General features: G+C 32.6%; 1 protein-coding gene across 1 annotated transcript in view; it reads left to right on the top strand.

The window, feature by feature from the left end:
- The window catches only part of LOC111702175 (uncharacterized), a 31,608-nt gene extending 17,633 nt beyond the window's left edge, over positions 1–13,975 (top strand). The window contains exons 8-13 of the mRNA XM_023473775.1: positions 2,731–2,819; positions 2,944–2,987; positions 5,520–5,584; positions 8,259–8,335; positions 9,020–9,121; positions 13,153–13,975. Coding sequence (XP_023329543.1) covers positions 2,731–2,819; positions 2,944–2,987; positions 5,520–5,584; positions 8,259–8,335; positions 9,020–9,121; positions 13,153–13,265 — 490 coding nt within the window. The 3' untranslated portion in view covers positions 13,266–13,975. The remainder of the gene's footprint in view (positions 1–2,730; positions 2,820–2,943; positions 2,988–5,519; positions 5,585–8,258; positions 8,336–9,019; positions 9,122–13,152) is intronic.
- Positions 13,976–20,669: the final 6,694 nt, after the last annotated feature.

Here is a 20,669-nt window from a genome sequence, read left to right as displayed (position 1 = left end):
CAAACTTTCAATACCTGCAATGGTGTGCTCATTTACAATAAACATTCTGTTGTTTAACCCTGTTCCGACTGGAATGCCTTATTTTACCTTTAATCTACTTCCGGTCATTGGATTTTGACTTCTTATAGCTCTTTGGAAAGCCTTGAACAAAAGAAAGCAGATTGCCCTATTTTTGCGAAGAAATTTTGCATATTTATGTTGCATATTTGAATTCGCCGTGGTAAGGGCTTTTCAAAAACTTACAATTTATCAAATTTTGCGCACTTTTTGTTTTCTGCACATTTTTTTTGCTTAAAATTGCAATAAATACTTGAAACATTTAAAATAAGGAAATAGACGTCTAGTTTACCTTGACTATTTTGGGTAAATCAGACGTCAGCCTGAATAGGATTACTGTTAAATGTTTTTTCCTGTTTGGTATCTAGGGTTTTCCTGGTTCAAATGTTCTCCTGAGTGTTTTCCAGGTTCTAGTGTTCTACAGGTTCTAGTGTTCTCCATGTTCTAGTTTTTTCCAAGTTCTAGTGTTCTCCTGGTTCTAGTGTTCTCCTGGTTCTAGTGTTCTCCTGGTTCTAGTGTTCTCCTAGTTCTAGTGTTCTCCAGGTTCTAATTTTCTCCAGGCTCTAGTGTTCTCCATGGTTTTAGTTTTCTACGATTCTAGTTTTCTCCAGGTTGTGTGTTCCGTTAGTTCTAGTGTTCTCCTAGTTCAAGTATTCTCCAGGTTCTAGAATTCTCCTGGTTCTAGTGTTCTCCAGATTCTAGTGTTCTCCAGGTTCTAGTTTTCTCCGGGTTCCAGCGTTCTCCTGGTTCTAGTGTTCTCCTGGTTCTAGTGTTCTCCTGGTTCTAGTGTTCTCCTGGTTATAGTGTTCTCTTGTTTTTAGTGTTCTCCAGGTTCCAGTGGTCTCCAGGTTGTAATGTTCTCTTGTTTATAATGTTCTCCTGGTTTTAGTGTTATCCAAGTTCTTGTGTTCTCCAGGTAACTGGTTTTCTCCAGTTTCAAGTATTCTCCTAGTTCTGTAGTCTCTAGTTCTAGTGTTCTCTAGGTTCTAGTGTTCTCCCAGTTCTAGTGTTCTCCTAGTTCTAGAATTCTCCAGGTTTTAGTATTCTCCAGGTTCTAGTGTTCTCCCAGTTCTAGTGTCTCCTAGTTCTAGTTTTTTCCAGGTTCTATTGTTCTCCAGGTTCTACTGTTCTCCAGGTTCTACTGTTCTCCAGGTTCTACTGTTCTTCAGCTTCTACTGTTCTCCAGGTTCTAGTGTTGTCCGGGTTCTAGCGTTCTCCTGGTTCCAGAGTTCTCCAGGTTCTAGTGCTTTCCAGGTTCTAGTATTATCCAGGTTCTAGTATTATCCAGGCTCTAGTATTATCCAGGTTCTAGTATTATCCAGGTTCTAGTATTATCCAGGTTCTAGTATTATCCAGGTTCTAGTATTATCCAGGCTCTAGTATTATCCAGGTTCTAGTATTATCCAGGTTCTAGTATTATCCAGGTTCTGGTATTATCCAGGTTCTAGTGGTCTCCGGGTTCTAAGTTTCTGCAGTTTTTTGTTGTATCAAGGTTTAGGGTTTGATATAAAAACACTTTCTGGTTTTATATAAACTTATTTCCTTTTTCTCAGGTTTAGGTTTTATACCATGATATCTATACGATATATGTAACATGTATACCTATATATAGAATAGTATAGAATAGAATAGTATAGTATATAGGTAAGAAAATGGAGTATATATGTAGTAAATACCATACTCTTAAAACTTCGTCCTAAACTGTATCAGTACAGGTACAACCCGTCCTCTATCAAAGTCAAACAGGACACGATCAACGCAACTACCAATGGGAGCGATCAAGTTAGATATCGGTGCCAATATACAGACACTAACTATTAATCTAGCTCTAAATGCAACACAGGGACACAAGCGTAGCTATCAAACAAGCTATAAATCGAGCTCTAAATGCCACACAGGGACACAAGCGTAGCTATCAAACAAGTTCTTAATGGATCTGTACCAAGTACCGAGGTACGTTATTAGCCGTATGTTTCAACGAGGACACGATTACTCTACAGTCTACACTGTAATCAAAGCGGAGTTTCTATATTAACTCATGTATTTGAGGTTTGTTTCTTACAAGTTAAAGTTAATAGACGTAATTACGATTCCTATGTCGTTATCTATATCACATTATTAAGCTAACCATGCTACGTTCATTTGAAACGCAGTTTTAATGAATAATGGTTTTTATGTAGAAGTTTACAACATAGATCATTAATAATGTACATACGTACTGCACATTTACAGAATATCGTGTTACCCGATATTTATTACATAAATATATATGTATATATATCTAGGGGAATTAAAGGGAAAGATAGTGGAGTATATATAATATATATATAATATATGGATTGAGCAGGATAGCGGAGTATATATATATATATTTAGTGGATTGAGAGGGCAGGATAGCGGAGTATATATATATTTAGTGGAGTGAGAGGTCAGGATAGAGGAGTATATATATATCTCTCGTGGAGTGAGAGGGCAGGATAGCGGAGTATATATATATATATCTAGTGGAGTGAGAGGGCAGGATAGCGGAGTATATATATATTTAGTGGAGTGAAAGGTCTGTATATATATATATATATATATATCTAGTGGAGTGAGAGGGCAGGCTAGCGGAGTATTTAAATATCTAGTGGAGTGAAAGGTCAGGATAGAGGAGTATATATATATATCTAGTGGAGTGAGAGGGCAGGATAGCGGACTATACGAATGCCAAGTGAGCTCGGAGCCGAAACTGAGCAAATTTATTCTGCTGAACATCAAAGGTAAAAGTTTAATATATAAATGTTATAACATTAATTCATGCTAACATCAGAAATCTAAGTTAAAATGGATTTAAATATTTTAAGTGCAGAGAAGTTTTTTTCAAACTTTTAAAATTTGATTTAGTTCCACTTCTGCAGATAGAGGGAGCACCAAAGAAGCTAGCTAAGGTATTTTATGAACAATTGTTAAATGTTTGCTGATTGGAAATATCACTGTTGGGTTTTAAAACTTTTCAGGTTTTTGGAATTTATTTTGAGAAATACACAGAGCATTTGAGACTTTGCTTCATACTCAAATTTTCTAATTCTTTATATATCTGTCCAACCTGATGATGCAAACATTTAATATGTCAATCTTAGATTATTTGATCTATCAGAATTCATCGAAGGTCTACGACATTGGGTTGCAAAGATATATGGATTAAAATCAGAGTTTGTGGCTAAGAATAAATTCGCTAAAAGGACAAAACAATTTTACCTCATGTATTTCTATTAAGATAATTATTTTTTCATATTTTAATAAAAACAAACTTTTGCAGAATACTTGAAATGTTGTAACCTTCACATGTTTGGTGATTTTAAAATGTCCTTAAACCTTAAATTCATCAGAATTAGAGATTAAAATAATATATCATCATCTTTTTCTTAAACATGTCGTATTCTGACTGTTTTCCTTAATGTCTCTGCAGCTTAAATCCACCATTGAAAATTGTCAATTTTTATTCTTAATCAGAAAAAGGTTGAAAGGGTATACTGTTGTCGTCAGTTGGGATTGCATGTCTCTAAATAAATATATTACTCTGTCACGTCAGAAAATATAGTTTAAAAAGAAAATTAAAGTTAAACTAAAATCTGAGTACATTATTAATTGCGCAAGAAAATCAATTATTACACAGTTTTTAAAAAATATGTACTTTAGTCGGAACTGAGTGTTATTAATCTTGAACGCTTAATATCGATCGTTTTTAAATGCGCTTAATTTTTTCGTGGAATAAAATTTAACGATTTCAGCCAATCAATTCTTTTGATAATTTTATTAATTTTGAAAAGAAACTGTAGTCTCATTTTCGAGCTAAAATTTCACTTGGAATTTTTTTTTATAAAATTCCATTAAATCTGCGCAATAGTAATTCTAAAAAAGAAATATAATTTATACTTCAGTATAACGAATCTAATTAGGAAAATTTTCTTAACAATTACAATTGAAAAAGTTCATTATCTTTAATTCTCCATTAGTTGAGTTTAAGTTGAATTAAAACTTAATGAATGTGCGGGAATTCTGAATTTGTTTCATCTATAAAGACGCATTGAATCTGAATAAAGATAAAAGGACAGCTCTTTTCTAAATCTATATAAATTTGGCTTGTCTGTCTGTCTGTCTGTTTGTCTGTTTGTTTGTTTGTTTGTATCCAATAAACGTCAAAACGGCTGAACCGATCGGGCCCAAATTTTTTGTGGGACATCTAGGAACCCCAGGGAAGGTTTATGAATCATCAAAATTTCAAATATTTGTCTCCATCAAAATTCGATCGTCATTAAATTTTTAAAAATTTTGAAAATCCGCGAAATTTTTTGTGAAAATCCGCTAATTATTTTTGTTTTGTTTTACGATGTACACAAAGAGAACATGTTCACAATTCATTTAGGAGATGGGCGCGAAGCGCTCTCTAAGGCTAGAAAGAAGGGCGCGAAGCGCCTTGAATTTCTAGTAATATAGAATTTATTAGAAACCTGGGGACTGTAGATTTGAAATTGATTAAAGGGACTGTAGGTGGAGGTAGATTTTAAATTGATTATAGGGACTGTAGGCGTAGGTAGATACTTTCTAGAATAAATAAAAATATTTTCTTTTGAATTTTGTCAACACATAACAGCTTTCAACGTAAAACATAACATTCGGAAAGGAATTGATTTTTGGCCATAAACTCTGATTTTCTAATTCCAATATCTTTACAATCCAATCTCGTAAACCTTAGATATTTCAAACTTTGAATTCTGTTAGGCAAAATATTCTCAGTTTGAAATATTAAAGGGTTAAACCATTCGGTTGCACAGATCAAGGGATTCGAAAATTTGAGTTTGCGGCAAAAATGCAATTCCTTCTAAGAGACACAAGAAGCGAATCAGCTGTGTTAAGTTCATGGTGTACTCAGCGTACACCGGCTTGTACAGAAAATCAAGCGGTTTTCAAGAGATTCACAATAGGAGATCGCATTCGCAGCGTTGTAAACCGGTTTTTACCTCTGGCATGAAGAGACGCTTACAATGAAGCATACAGTCCTGTTATCAAGAATGTAATGCAAGGAAAGTTAATTGCAGTTGCGTATACTCTGCGTACATATTGAAACCAGTTCTCTTTGGGCGGAATTTGTAAACAAGAATAGATGCATCAGTGTTCATTTATTATCCGAGGAGGTTAAAAGCATTGAATTTTTTTTATAATTTTGATAATTCACATAATAGTTTCCTATGACCAGAATATTTCATTGATTATTTATGTGAAAGATGAATCCCATGTCAGGCTTCAACATCCGTCTTGTGTGTACATTACCGCCCAATGACAGTACACTGCAGTACAAAAGATGCGTACACCTCTGAAATAACTTTGCTTGCATTAAATCCTTGCCTGTTATATTCTCGCGTATAAAGTATCCCAAAATAATTACACATCTTCTAATCTTTAATATAATAATATTCTAGCGTGGTAGTGAAGTTGTGTTACAGTGTGCAGTGAAGAACTCAAAAATACAGAGAACATTGCAATGGTAAGTATAGGGAATGGGGGAAGGGGAAGAAGGGGGTTTTTCCCCTCCTTTCCCTTACTTTCCTCCTCCTTTTCCCTTCCTTTCCCTTACTTTCCTCCTCCTTTTCCCCTCCTTTCCCTTACTTTCCTCCTCATTTTCCCTTCCTTTCCCTTACTTTCCTTCTCCTTTTCCCCTCCTTTCCCTTACTTTCCCCTTCCTTTTCCCCCCTTACCTTACTTTCCCATCCTTTTCCCCTCCTTTCCCTTACTCTCCTCCTCCTTTTCCCCTCCTTTCCCTTACTCTCCTCCTCCTTTTCCCCTCCTTTCCCTTACTTTCCTCCTCCTTTTCCCCTACTTTCCCTTACTTTCCCCTTCCTTTTCCCTCCATTTCTACTCTACATCTTTTTATCCATTTCTAAAAAAAATTAAGTCCTTTTTAAAAATAAGACCATGCACAAATTGATAAGTGTCTCTAGTGCTACAATATGAAATCCATAAAATGATAAGAAAGACGACTGCTATACTGAAGTTAAGATTTAAAATCGTTTTGTGAACCTCGAAGTAAAGATAACGTCTGTTATTTCTTAGTGCACTCTATTCTGAAAAATGCAGATCTTTAACTGTTTTGTTAAAAACAAAGCAACATTTGTAAATCTGCAAGTTTTATACAATTTTGCATGTTATTGCAAACATTTTGCAATGCGAGGAAAACTTTTGCAAAGTTTTCGCTACTAGGTAGCAAGGACAAGCAGGCCTTGTAATTAGCAACAAAATTGGCAGAGAAATCTATATAGCTACATATGGAAATATTTCATGAGCTGTGGATGAAGTTGACTTTAAAGTGTTGTCGTGTCAACCTTTTACACTCGTTTAAAGGGTCTTTTTAAGCTGCAAACCGTTTGGTTCTGACTCTTTAGAATTGAAATGTAAATGGAAAAATTTTATGCATTATTTTTAATATGACTTATTTTTAGATTTCCAAATATCTTCTTTTTTCTCCATCAATGTTCTAGTTAGAATTGTAGGGAACTAAATGGTTGGGTAACATTTGGTAAAATTTCAAATTTACTAAATAAGTATTTTTCATTTAAATTCTGTGCGGGAGTCCATTTGTAAACAAACATTGTAAAGACTCTAAAGAGACAGAGAGAGAGAGAGAGAGAGAGAGAGAGAGAGAGAGATAGGAAAACAGAAATTGTTAATTAAACCTAAAAAAAACCTGTACCTTGTACACTTTACAGGGCATCAGAGCGTCTGTCAATTTTATGACGATGACAAGTAAATAAAAATGGTGTTAAGCTCAAAAGCAGACATTTGAATTCTTATCAATTTTTACGAGGTTGTGCAACCAAAGTTCTTAACTTTTGGATCGAATACCCTATAGACACATCTATTCAACCATCAGGAACCGACTTCGCGCAATATTTGATTCAAAAGTTTTGACCTTTAAATATCTAGTTTTATATTTAGATAATATAAGTACAACTATGCTACGTCTTAGCATTATATTTTAAATATCTAGTTTTATATTTAGATAATATAAGTACAACTAAAGCTACGTCTTAGCATTGAGATATTTTAAAACCTCGTTTAGAAATTGAAAAAAGAAAGTAAATCCATTATTTACTAAGTCTAAGGGATTAGCATACAGAGTAAAATAGTTAAAAACTCGAGAAAAAAAACTTTAAAAGAAAAGATTTTAAAAATAAACTTGTTTTCAAACAATTTACTCCTTTTCAATTTAACTTTTAAAGTTGGAAGTTTTAGAAAAAGTATTAAAAATATTCAGAGGTTAAAGTTTCAATCAATTTTCTCCGCTTACCTATACTGTTTACTCCACTTAAGTATGGCAAGTTATACTTAAGTTAGGCTTTCTTTTTTTCCTTGGAATTTTTAGTAAGAAATATTTTTTGTAATGTTTCATCGTCTGATGTAGAATTACCTATTCTGAATATTTCTTATACAAATGTAGTACAGTCTGCAAAGCATGCATAATCATATTGTAGGGTAGGCCGCGTCAGTTGATCTATTTCATTCTCCTTGGTGATAAATTTCAGCTTCTATAAATCCTAATTTAGTTTCCTGAGGGTTATTTTCAAACTTAAATATGACACAAAGTATTGTATAATGTCCCTGCGGAACTATATTTTCTACCAGGCCACTTCATATTTTCAAATATTTTACTTCCTCTTATCTTACATTCTACATCTTACATTAAACAACATAATTTATTCGGAAAAGGTTAAACTTCCACTGTAAATTGACACATATAGCTACGATTTTGTAATACTACATCTTTGCAACACAATGTTGTAGACCTTAGATATTTTAAATTATAAATTCAGATATAGATTAAAAAATATAGTTTGATTACTCACCTCAAACTTAACTTTTAATAATTCTTTTATCTTTTTAAAACCTGATGTTATGGACCTTTAGTATTTAAAAACACACAGTTTTTTGGATCAAAAAATTGAGTTTGAATTATCAAATGTTTACACCATCAGGTTGAAAAGATAAATGGATTGGAAAAATGGCGAGTAATCAGTTTCTTTAAAAAAATCCAAAACAAGTTTTTGAAATCAAAACATTACTATCATGAGCACAAGATTTTATCAGGGCATAACAAACTTATATGATCAATGTTCAAAAAATAATTCAAACCATATTTTCATTTTATTTTATCTACGATCTAGGTCCTTGCAGAAAGAAGGGAAAGGATTGGAACTTCTAAACTCCAAAACAATAAACCAGTCCTTAAAGAATAATACAGGTAAATATATATTTTTTTATATATATTTTATATATATAAATATTGTCAACTGTCAACCATAATGTGTAATACATAACTTTTGTTTTATTTATGTAATGTACGGTGTGTACTTCATTGTACAATGTACATGTTATGTAATAAGTATAGTGGAAAATAATCAAACCTGAAGTAAAATGTGAAAGCATATAACGTGCGAAAACATTTTTCTCCGTAAAGAGAGCCTTATGTATCTAGGTATCTACAGAGTACAATCTATGGATGAAAATATATATTTATGTATCTAGGTATCTACAGAGTACAACCTATGAATTAAAATGATATATTTATGTATTTAGGTATCTACAGAGTACAATCTATGGAAGAAAATGATATATTTATGTATCTAGGTATCTACAGAGTACAATCTATGGATGAAAATGATATATTTATGGATCTATGTATCTACAGAGTACTATCTATGGATGACAATGATATATTTATGTATCTAAGTATCTACAGAGTACAATCTATGGATGAAAATGATATATTTATGTATCTAGGTATCTACATCTATGGATGAAAATGATATATTTATGTATCTAGGTATCTACAGAGTACAATCTATGGATAAAAATGATATATTTATGTATCTAGGTATCTACAGAGTGCTATCTATGGGTGAAAATGATTTATTTATGTATCTAGGTATCTACAGAGTACAATCTATGGATGAAAATGATGTAGGATTATATACCTGTATGTCAGAAAACCTGAATCCTGTATCAGTTCAGCTTCTTCTACTACCAGGTAAACCTCAAGAGCCGCAATTAAGGCCTGATTTAACATATATTTGATATTTCAAAGTTAGATTACTTGATCTAAAGAATTCATAGTTTGAAATATTTAAGGTCAGACCACATTGGGGAATTTATAGCAAAGACTCAATTCCTGTTGAATTCTAAATTCGAACAGTCTGTTTTTCCCACCTAAAAAATAGTGATTTAGACTATTCATAAATCACAATTGATTCTTTTTGATCCAAATTTTTTTTATTTGATGACGAGAACCGTTTATGTGAAAAGTATTGGCCCGATGAAATTTCAAATAAAAGCATTTACATTGAATTGCCTAAAAAGTAACTAAAACATAAAGTGTTGTTGAAAGGGGGTATAGGCTTACGTCGAAAAAAAATCGATGTTGATCGCTACTAATTTTACTACTATCTGTTGCGTCTATAAGGAGAAAATGGTTAAACACGACTCATACCGAAAAACGTAGCGTCCATACAAATTCAAAAAGTTGTAATATTCGACTCAGATCGTAAATATAATTCAATTTAATTCCAAACAAATCATTCAGATATTACAACCTGTAACCATCGAACTTTATTCAACGCGTTTGTTTTTAGCTCATATTTGATAATATTTTATGTTTGTTTCATATACAATATACTTAAAAGGACACCTAGCGACAAAAAATCGTCGTTTAAAGTACATCGTATATGAAACAAGTAACAAATACTCATGAAATATCAACTATATACAAATGTGTCGAATAAAATTTGATAATTATAGGTTGTAATATTTGAATGATTAGTTTGGAATTGAAGTGATTTATTTACGATCTAAGTAGGATATTGCAACTTTCTGAATTTGTATGGACGCTACAATCTCCGGAATGACTCGTTATTAACAATTTTTCCTTATAGACGCAACAGATAGAACTAAGATTAATAGAGATCAAAAGCCATTATTTTTCGACTTAAACCTATACCCCCTTTTATTTTTTACGAACACTCCCTTTAATAACAATCAAAGAGATGGTACCAACTCGTACTTTAACCCATTTCAAGTTCTACAAAAAATCTATTTGAGGTCGAAATATATTCACAAAGTTTTGATCCTCACATCTTGGTTTTCAATTTAGAGTTCACTCAATTAAAAGTTTTAAATTACAAAAGTTGATGATTGCAATTGCATTCCCAAACATTGGTTATTGAAGGTAATTTATTGGAACACATTTTTCCTAAAATAGATTTCCCTCCAAAACACGTGAAATTAAAGTAAATATCACGTCACATTGAAGTTTTCAATCATAATTCCTCTAATTGAAGAGTTATTGAGCAGAACAATATGTTTTTATTTCTGTTATGTAACCAAATAAATTTTGACTTTCTCATACTTGAGCAATGTGCATAGCCTCAAAGATAGAGGAGCTACGAGGTTATAAAGTCGTATAGCATGAACTGTACGTTCTCCTTCAATTTAGTTTGCAGTAAAAATGAGAAAAATATTGTTGTGAACACTGAATAGATTTGCTTAAATCCTCTTCACGTCTACAGTCTGGACAATTACCAGGGAACGAACAGAATTTTAAGATGTTTAACCCTTTCCAGGTTGGGAAGAAGAAGAGAGGGGGGTAATGCCCTGCATGCACTATAACGCTTAAACTTCTTGAGCTTTATAACCGTATAACTGAATACAACAGAAATTGGTTTTTGCCACAAACTATAATTTGTAAATCCCTCTATCTTTCGACCTGATATTTTAATTAGGAATTTTGTTAGATCAAATAAGTTTGAGATAAAAAAGTTTTACACCATCAAGTTGCAAAGATTTTTGGATTAGAAAATTTGAGTTTTAGGACAGTTATGAGCTATCTAAGAGATTAAAAATATGCCATTGCCTCTTTTTTAACCACCTGGATAGGGTTTATAGATTAAACAATCAATATTCCAAGAAGGGAATAGAAGAAAAGAAAGAGTTAAGAAAACTTGTTGAAAACTTTGAAACAATTAACGCTGTAACAACAAATTTCGATCCTTGTCGACTCCTTGATTAACAAAACAATTGTTCTTTAATTCCATTGGGTTAAACCATTGAGTTAAACCATTGGGTTAAACCATTGGGTTAAACCATTGGGTTAAACCATTGGGTTAAACCATTGGGTTACACCATTGGGTTGAACCATTGGGTTAAACCATTGGGTTAAACTATTGGGTTGAACCATTAGGTTAAACCATTGGGTTGAACCATTGGGTTAAACCATTTGGTTAAACCATTGGGTTAAACCATTGGGTTAAACCATTGGGTTTTACCATTGGGTTAAACCATTGGGTTGAACCATTGGGTTAAACCATTAGGTTATACCATTGGGTTAAACCATTGGGTTAAGCCATTGGGTTAAACCATTGGGTAAACCATTGGGTTGAACCATTGGGTTAAACCATTGGGTTAAGCCATTGGGTTAAACCTTTGGGTTAAACCAATGGGTTGAACGGAAATTATAAACTTTTTTGTTGTATTTTTATTGGACCGATCGTATCGTTGTAAATCGGACATGCCTCTCTAAAAATAGAAGGTCACTTGAAATTTCGCTTACAGTCCCTTTAAACAAACGTTAATATGGAATGTAAAAAAAAAAACATTATTTCGGACCATTTCCCAAACTTCATTCATTTTTTCAGTGCTTTTTTTCGAATCTGAATTTAGCCTCAAATTCCCGCGTGCATTTTTTTATATTTAAAAAACCCAAAATTGCAATTGCAATTTATCTCAAATAAAATGTTTACATTATGTTTAAGAAAAAATGATTTTACCTATAAAAAAGTTTCACAATGAAATATTTTTTATCGTTCCATTACAGCAGTGTTAGGTCCTTAATTATATTGTGTCAACTTTACTTTTTTCAAGAATTTTGTTCTATCTTTTGCTGAATAATCAGGACTTTGATTTGATCTAAGTTTTATTCCTCTGAGGTTTGGTTTGGTTGGGTTCGGTTTCCAATCTTGGTCCTGCGAGGGAGGGATCCCCCGGACGCCATGAGCCTTTGCTATGCAGACATGAGCCTCCCAGAGTTGCTAGGCAGACAGAGCCTCCACTATGCAGACCAAGCCTCTGTAATGAAAGATTTTTTTTGCCGTTGTGGCATTATTGTATTTTACTATAGATTGAGTTATTTATTGTTTTGTCATGATATAAAGCATATATGGACTCAAAAAGTGATTTATAAGATTCATAACAAAATTTTAAACATTTCTTACGCAAAAAAGAAGATATTTGGAGTATTATTTCTGGAGTAAACTTAGTTTTTTGTTGTTGTAATCTTTGATTTAAACAACACCTTTTTTAAAAAAAAATGTTAAGATTTAAATAAATGATGCAAATTTTCTAGATTTATTTGAACTGAAAAACAAGGTATCGCTTAAGTCAAAGATTACAGAAGATGAAATTAAATTAAATTCAAATTTTTCTCTCTAAATATTTTCCTTTTTGTGTAAAAAATGTTTTAAGTTTTATTTACCACTTTACCAGTCATAATTAGGCACTATTTATGATAATTGATAAATACTTCTCATCTTTGAGAAACCTCTCATGCCATTATGTCGGAAAAATTGTAAACAAATCTTTTATTTAAACTTAAAACACAAGTTTAAACAAACTTCTTGCATTACACAGGCTCATTTGGATGTATTGCGCATGCTCATTATTGCATTGCTGAGGCTCGGCCTACCTAGCAAATCTGGGAGGCTCGTGTCTGCAAAGCGAAGGCTTATGGCATCTGGGGGTTCCCTCCCTCGTACGGCTCTCGTCTAAGAGGGAAGTTTCTAAATTTAGTTTTATTCATCAAAAGATTGAGTGGTCGAAACCATGTCAAGCATAAACTTGTAAATCGGGCATTGCCATCATTTTAAATTATGCTTGAAGACAAACAAGATATTATTATTTCTCCGGTAAGGCAGGAAAACTATTCCAAGATAAATGAGAGCTGACTTGCTAAAAACAATATTAAAGATTTAGAAACTCCATTTTATTTAATTAAATAATTAATTATTGCAGAGGAGACCCAAGCGGAGGGTTTGCAGGACGGATTAAACGGCTCGGCCTTGCCGGATACTCATTTACTCCGCCTCTCCGCTCTCATCTACATCTTAGCATTGAAATATTTCTAAAAACTTCAAAGAGTCCTCGCTTTACTAATAGAACAAAACCTAAATTTTGTTCGCTGACGAACTATCAAAAACGTTACAAATCAACAAAAAAATTTTCGAATATGTGGAGGGAGAAGTCCCCTACAGGGAAGGTTAATTCAAGGGGAATTCATGTCTAAGTACATTTTAGTGTGGGTATAGGGATATCAACGCCCTCCCAAGCTTAAATTTAATCTATATTTTTAAAAATAAAACCATACAAAAATTTTACAAACTTTTCTGTGAAATTATTCATTTATTACTGAGCTAAAAATTCCTCTTGTTTATTTCTGAGGAAGTATGTTGTTTTACTTTACCATCCCTTGGGATTATGCTGCTCTCCAATGAACACTATTTCTTGAATCTATGTAAGTCCCGGGAAAAAAAAGTTTCTGGAAAAAAACAACCTGGAAATAAAAACTTTGGAAAAACAGTCCGAATTTTATCAAGTCCTCGGAAAAAATGTCACTGGAATAAAGTCCTGTGTTTTGGATTCCTGGGACTTTTTTTCCTAAAACAGTATGTGCATGGGGGCTGCCAATAAAGTCTCAGGAAATAAGATCCCAGGAAAAAAAGTCCTGAAGGAAATGAATCCGAGGAAAATAAAAACCTAGAATTGTGAATCATGCATTTTCACTTGTTACAGGACTTTATGTCTGAGGACTTTTTTGTATAAAATCATACTGGAGCCAGAAATAAAGTCTCGAATTGGTAGGACTTTATTTCCGGAGACTTTTTAATAAAAGGACTTTTTTTCCACTGGACTTTTTTAGTGTGAAATTTTAGGACTTTTTTCCAAGGACTTTTTTGGCGGTTACCTAACTTTTAATCAGTGTACTGTAGATTACTGCAATAGGGACCGTAAACTTAGTTTAGGGTGACGAAATAACATTTTGCATTTTGTTGTGCGTTCAAAACATACTTAGCTACACTAATGATATCATCTAGGCCAAATATCTAAAAAACTCTGTTTCATTTGATGTACACCACGAAGTAAGGAATAGAAGGGAGATATAACTGAAGCAGTTCGCTCTACCATATGATTATACAAGGTTTGCAGACGGGTTCTCCATTTGTATAAGAAATATTCAGAATAGGTATACGTGGTAATTGTACATCAAACAAATATTTCTCATTCTAATGAAGTACCGTCTGTAAAGCATGTGTTTGTATAATCATATGGTAGGGCGAACCGCGTCAGTTATATCTCCCTTCTATTCCTTACTCCCTGATGTACAACCTTTCTCCGTAGCTGTACCAACTGGAATGCAGATAAAACATGTTGTACAGTACAGTATACAATATACATACATGACTTTAAACGGCAAAACATAAGTACACCAAAGTCAAACGAATCATCCCCTTTTAGGAAGATTAATATAAATTGATTCTTTATTTGTGGTAAACATTTGTTTTAAAGATATTTTACTTAGTTATCCCATGGGGCAGTGAAATAAAATAACAGACCGCCATGAAGGTAGAAATAGTTAATTAACAAAATATGGGTTAGACAATTTTTTAAAAATATGATAAAACAGTTTTAACGACTTCTGTATAGTTAAGGATCAAATAAAAGTAAAAATAAATGTAAAGAGAATTTAAATATTTAAATATTGTTATTTAATATTCAAATATTACCTGTGATGTTTGTAAACAATAAAATATATTTATTCAATAAACTTGGGTTTATTCACTGCGTTTTATTTACTGTTAAACTTTAATCTCAAGGGACTGTACGCGTAGTTTCAAGTGACCATCCATTTACAGAGAGGCATGTCGGAAGCACAAAAGTACCCTTTAAACCTTTGTCCAAACAACGATGAGGTAGACAGGCACCCTCATTTGCATATTTGAAGATTGAGTGCCAGGAGACTCAAGGTTACAGTGTAACTGTACATACAGTGTACATTGGACACGCCGTGCTAGTGTACACTCGCGCGGTTTCTTGGCACTTAATTTTCTGCTCCTTAAATTAGAATATCTATGAAATACTTGATTAAACAAAGGCTTAAAGGGTATCGTTGTAAATTAGACATGCCTCTCCACAAATTGAAGGTAACTTAAAATTACGCTTACAGGCTTAGGGTCTGAATCTATGGATAGCAGACCTAGAAACTGTATACGGTTTGTAGTTGCAATGCATATGCATTGGCCAATTTATTCATTGACATAATTCTTTCAATTAATCTTTCGATGACTTTTCGGCAAATATAATTTAATATCTGTAGTTTAAGTAACAAAAAAATATTACCTATTGAATCTTTTTTTTTGTTAAACACGTTACACAAACCTGTATTTACAACGGTACCCTTGATAGCTTTGTCTGATCAAGTACACATTATCAATGTTTATTATTTTAAAAGCTGATTATTTTCAATTGTGTTTTTTTATACAAAAGTAAATTCATATTTTGCTGTAGAAAAGCACATAGGATTTAACATATTTAAAAAGTTTTAACTAAAAACGACAAAATCTTTCACACTATTGATCAGATAAAGGTTTTAAGGAGACCCTTGGGAATCGGGCACTGTCATCTTTGCATAGAGGATCATTCAAAAAAGCTTACAGTCCCTTTAAAAAAATCATTCTTCTTAACCCTATCCTTGCTGGGGTACTTGAAAACCAGGATATGCTGGGGGGGGGGTCAATTTGACCCCCCCCCCCTCTAAATCCCATGTTTGATGTCCAAATATGACAAATGATACATAATTGGAAAGCTCTTGTGCTCTACTTTTAGAATCTGCAAAAAAATTTGCAAATTTGCAAAAATTGAATTTTTTATCGCAAAATCCAGTTATATAGTAAAAATGTTTGCAAAAAAAATTTGGTCCAAAAAATGAAAAATTATGCATTTTTGAAAAGCCCTTATCCATGCCATTTCAAATATGCAAAAATTGTTGCAAAATTTTAAATAACCTGATTTTTAATCAAGAAAAACTAAAAATGTGCAAATTTCCTTTGACAGGTTGTTTGCAAAAAATTTGCAAGTTTTTTTTCGCAAAACTTGTGCAATCCGTTTCCTTATGTCATAGGCTTTCCAAAAAGCTAAATTTTATCAAAATCTGACAAGTGAAAGTGGGTCAAAACAAAGATTTAGTTTGTTACAGGAAAAAGCAGTCATTCAGGCAGTGTGCCTGAGGACTCAGGCAGCTAGTATTAAAGCCCGGTTTTAGGCCTAAAGGGAGAGCTTTGGGTATGTAAGAAGAGTCAGAAAATTTCAATAACCTCAGACCAATACTTTTTGAGTTATGTAAAAAAAACTAAAGGGGGGGGGTCAACTTAACCCCCCCCCCCCAGCAGGAATAGGGTTAAGAGCCAAGAAAATTCAGGGTGACAATTTGTCCGAAATAAGAGTGATAAAGCAAAAGAAATTGCAAATAATAAATAAATAGCTATGAAATATGCTAAAACATGCATACCTTATTACCGGAAAACCTAGGTTTAAAAACACACTCAAAATATTGTAAGCTTAATATTAAAGAACCGTAGCTAGAAATTCTAAAATTTCCGAACTGCATTTTTTTCTTTATTTCACCTTTAGGATAAAATGGAAAAAAGAGAAGGATGAAGAAGAGAAAAATAAGAACGAGAGGAAGGAGAAAAAGAGAGAATGAGAGAGAGAAAAGGTGAAGAAAGAATAAAAAGAAAAAAGAACGAGAGAATAAAGGAGAAAAAAAGAGAATGAGAGAGAGGAAAGAAGAAGGACGAAGAAAAGAAAAAATAGAACGAGAGAATGGAGAAGAAGAGAGAATGAGAGAGAGAAAAGGTGAAGAAAGAAGAAAAAGAAAAATAAGAACGAGAGGAAAAAGAAGAAGAAAGAATGAGAGAGAGAAAATGAGAAGTAAGATTTAAGGCAAAATAACCATGAACGCAAAAAAAGCAGGAGAGAGAATGGGGGAAAGAGAAGAATGAAAGAAGTTTAACCCTATAAAAGCTGTGGGGAAGTGAAGAAAAGGAAAGGAATACAAAAAATAGAAACCAAAGAAAAGGAAAAATAAAAGCCCAGGAGATGATAGTTGAAGAACTTTAAAGGAATGAAAGAAGAATGTCAAAAAAATATTTGTTTTAAAAATAGGAATGAAAAAGTTGAAAAAATCAATGCAGTACGATTTTAAGATTTCTAGCTAGGGTTCCTAACTGAAAAGCGTACAATATTTAAGTGTTTTTTAATCTTAGGTATTCAGGTAATTAGGTATCATACAGATTTCTAAAGTCCTTTATATAATTATTCAATTAAAAAAATTAATAACGGCAGCATTCCCTTATCAGTATGTTTGGAAAACAACATTTTATAAATTCTTTCGATTTATGTCTGTCAATGTAGTTGGTGTACCGGGTGGGGCAGTACAAACAAGGACCGTAATGGGTTAGGTCGGTTCAGCTCAGATTCAAATGAACATGAGTTGAGTGTGCAGAAAGCATAATTCGAAATTACGAACTTGTCGTTAGAACCAATGAACATCAGCATGTTAGTGATGTAAAAAGTTGTGAAATATTCATAACATTCTGTGAATAATTTTGAACAAAACCTTGATTTTAAAATAGTTTCCGGTTTTTCGATATTACAAAAAAATGTTAGAATTTGTTCAAACTTTATGGAAATTTGAAGATATGGATATATAAAGTTAACCTTCTCCAGGATAATATATTTCTAGTTAAACCCCCAACCTGATAAATTGATGCAATCCCCGAGTTTTAACATAAAACCAAGGCAAGGAAAGTATTCAAAATATCATTTCTTAATTTATTTATTTTTTATTTAAAAGTTAAGAAGTTTCCAAAAAAAGAGCTTTTTCTACTTTAATTCAACTTTCTTTTATCAATATTCTTTAAAGCCATTGATGCAAATTATGTTTAGAGGGATTCAATCGGTTTTCAAGATATTTAAACAAATAGCTCTCTTTACTCAATGAATAGTCGATGCTTTAATGGGTACCGTTGTAAATCGGAAATTTCCCTCTCTCGGGTCACATGAAATTACACCTACAGCCCCTTTAAAGTCACTGTTCAGGATATAAAATTTGTTGAACCTTTTATTCTATTTGAAAGTCATGATTAGTTTAAATTGGGTTCAATCTTCTAGAAAAGGATAGAATTAGATTTTCTTCGAAAATTCTAAAATGTTTCCGTCTTTTGAATTTAAAAATTAAGGACGGACCCATGACCACGATTTCTTAAAGGGACTATAGGCGTAATTTTAAGTGACCCTCCGCAAAATAAAATATGTATTGGTATAAAAATATCGGATATTTTTAACGTTAAAAGTGGGCTATACAAAAGTTAATAGATATTTTTTGACACTTTCTTTAAAATAAGACAGTTTGTAATCGAAATGTTTAACAAATAAAACGTTTCATTTATCAATTTGTCAAAGTCATTTTTTAAACTTTAAACATTTTTCTTTAATATTGCGTAAAATAAAATATGTCTAGATTTGAGCGAAGTAAATATATCAACTCCTGTCCTGAAAACTTATAAATTATAAGAGAAGAACAAACAATTTATTTTATTGTTTTAAATTCTTCTAAACAGAATTTAAGATTTATCTTTTCAAGAAAAACATTTTAGTGATATAACTTTGCCTTTTCAATCTTATCCTACTTTTTGTATTTATCATCAAAATTTTCATTCAGAAAGGAATTTAGTCTTTGCAACCTGATGTTGTTAACTTTTAAATGTTTTAAACTTAGATTATTTGATCTAATAAAGTCCAAAGTTTGAAGGTCTAAGAGACCACGACATTGGGTTGTAAAGATAAATTGATCAGCAAATCAGAGTTTCTCACAAATCTTAATATCTTTCATTTAGTTTTACTTATCAACACTTGTTTTTCCCGCAAATACGTGTAACCCCACCCCACGACTTGAACATCGTCTTAAATTTTTGATAATTATTAATAAATGACATAAAGTGCATGAAAAAAACACTGAAAGTCTAATGAGATTTCCAAAACGGGGTCTACCTTCTTTTTATTTTTTAAATTACGGAGATATCAAAAATTTAAACAGTTTTGTTGATTTTTAATAAACTGGAATCTGGACACATTTCATGACATCTTTCTGTCAATTTTGAAGGTAAAAAAATTGTAGACCACATCTTGGAAATCCCAACATCATAGTTTTCGGTGTTAAATGTTTCGATTGTGATATTACAAAATTATGTTTAAAAATAATCCCGCATGGAACAAAGACGATATAGAAGTCGTTAATTAATTCCCATGTTTATTTGGACACCCAGTATATCATGTTAAATATTTATTTAATCAATTATTATGACAAGCATATATAGATGTCAGAAATATTAGAAAATGCTAGATAGATACCGGAGCAATATAAGAACCTACCAGATAGATACCGAAGCAATATTAGAACCTTCCAGATATCATACCGGAGCAAAATTAGAACCTATTATATTATAACCTGCTATATAGATGCTGTAGCAATATTAGAACCTACCAGATAAAAAACGGAGCAATATTAGAACCTGTTATATTATAACCTGCTAGAGAGATGCTGGAGCAATATTATAACCTACCAGATAAATACCGTAGCAATATTAGAACCTGCTATATTATAACCTGCTAGATAGATGCCGGAGCAATAATAGAACTTACCGGAAAAATGTCAGAGCAAAATCAGAACATGATAGATAGATGCCGTAGCAGTATTAGAATCTACCAGATAAATATCGGAGCAATATTAGAACCTGCTAGATAGATGCCGGAGCAATATTAGAACCTGCTAGATAGATGCCGGAGCAATATTAGAACCTACCAGATAAATGTCAGAGAAATATCAGAACTTGATAGATAGATGCTGGAGCAATATTAGAATCTACCAGATAGATACCGGAGCAATATTAGAACCTACCGGATAAATGTTGGAGCAATATTAGAACATGATAGATGGATGCCAGNATACTGGAGCAATATTAGAACCTACTAGACAGATGATACTGGAGCAATATTAGAACCTACTAGACAGATGATACTGGAGCAATATTAGAACCTACTAGACAGATGATACTGGAGCAATATTAGAACCTACTAGACAGATGATACTGGAGCAATATTAGAACCTACTAGACAGATGATACTGGAGCAATATTAGAACCTACTAGACAGATGATACTGGAGCAATATTAGAACCTACTAGACAGATGATACTGGAGCAATATTAGAACCTACTAGACAGATGATACTGGAGCAATATAAGAACCTACTAGACAGATGATACTGGAGCAATATTAGAAACTACTGGACAGATGATACTGGAGCAATATTAGAACCTACTAGACAGATGATGCTGGAGCAATAAACTAAACTTTGATCTAATCTCAACTCTCTTTTCACATTGTGTTCTTCCAGAAACAATTAATCTTGAAGCA

The sequence above is a fragment of the Eurytemora carolleeae genome, unplaced genomic scaffold (genome assembly GCF_000591075.1).
Source record: "Eurytemora carolleeae unplaced genomic scaffold, Eaff_2.0 scaffold367, whole genome shotgun sequence".
Classification (NCBI taxonomy): Eukaryota; Metazoa; Arthropoda; class Copepoda; order Calanoida; family Temoridae; genus Eurytemora; species Eurytemora carolleeae.
This window is presented reverse-complemented; position numbering and strand designations above follow the sequence as displayed.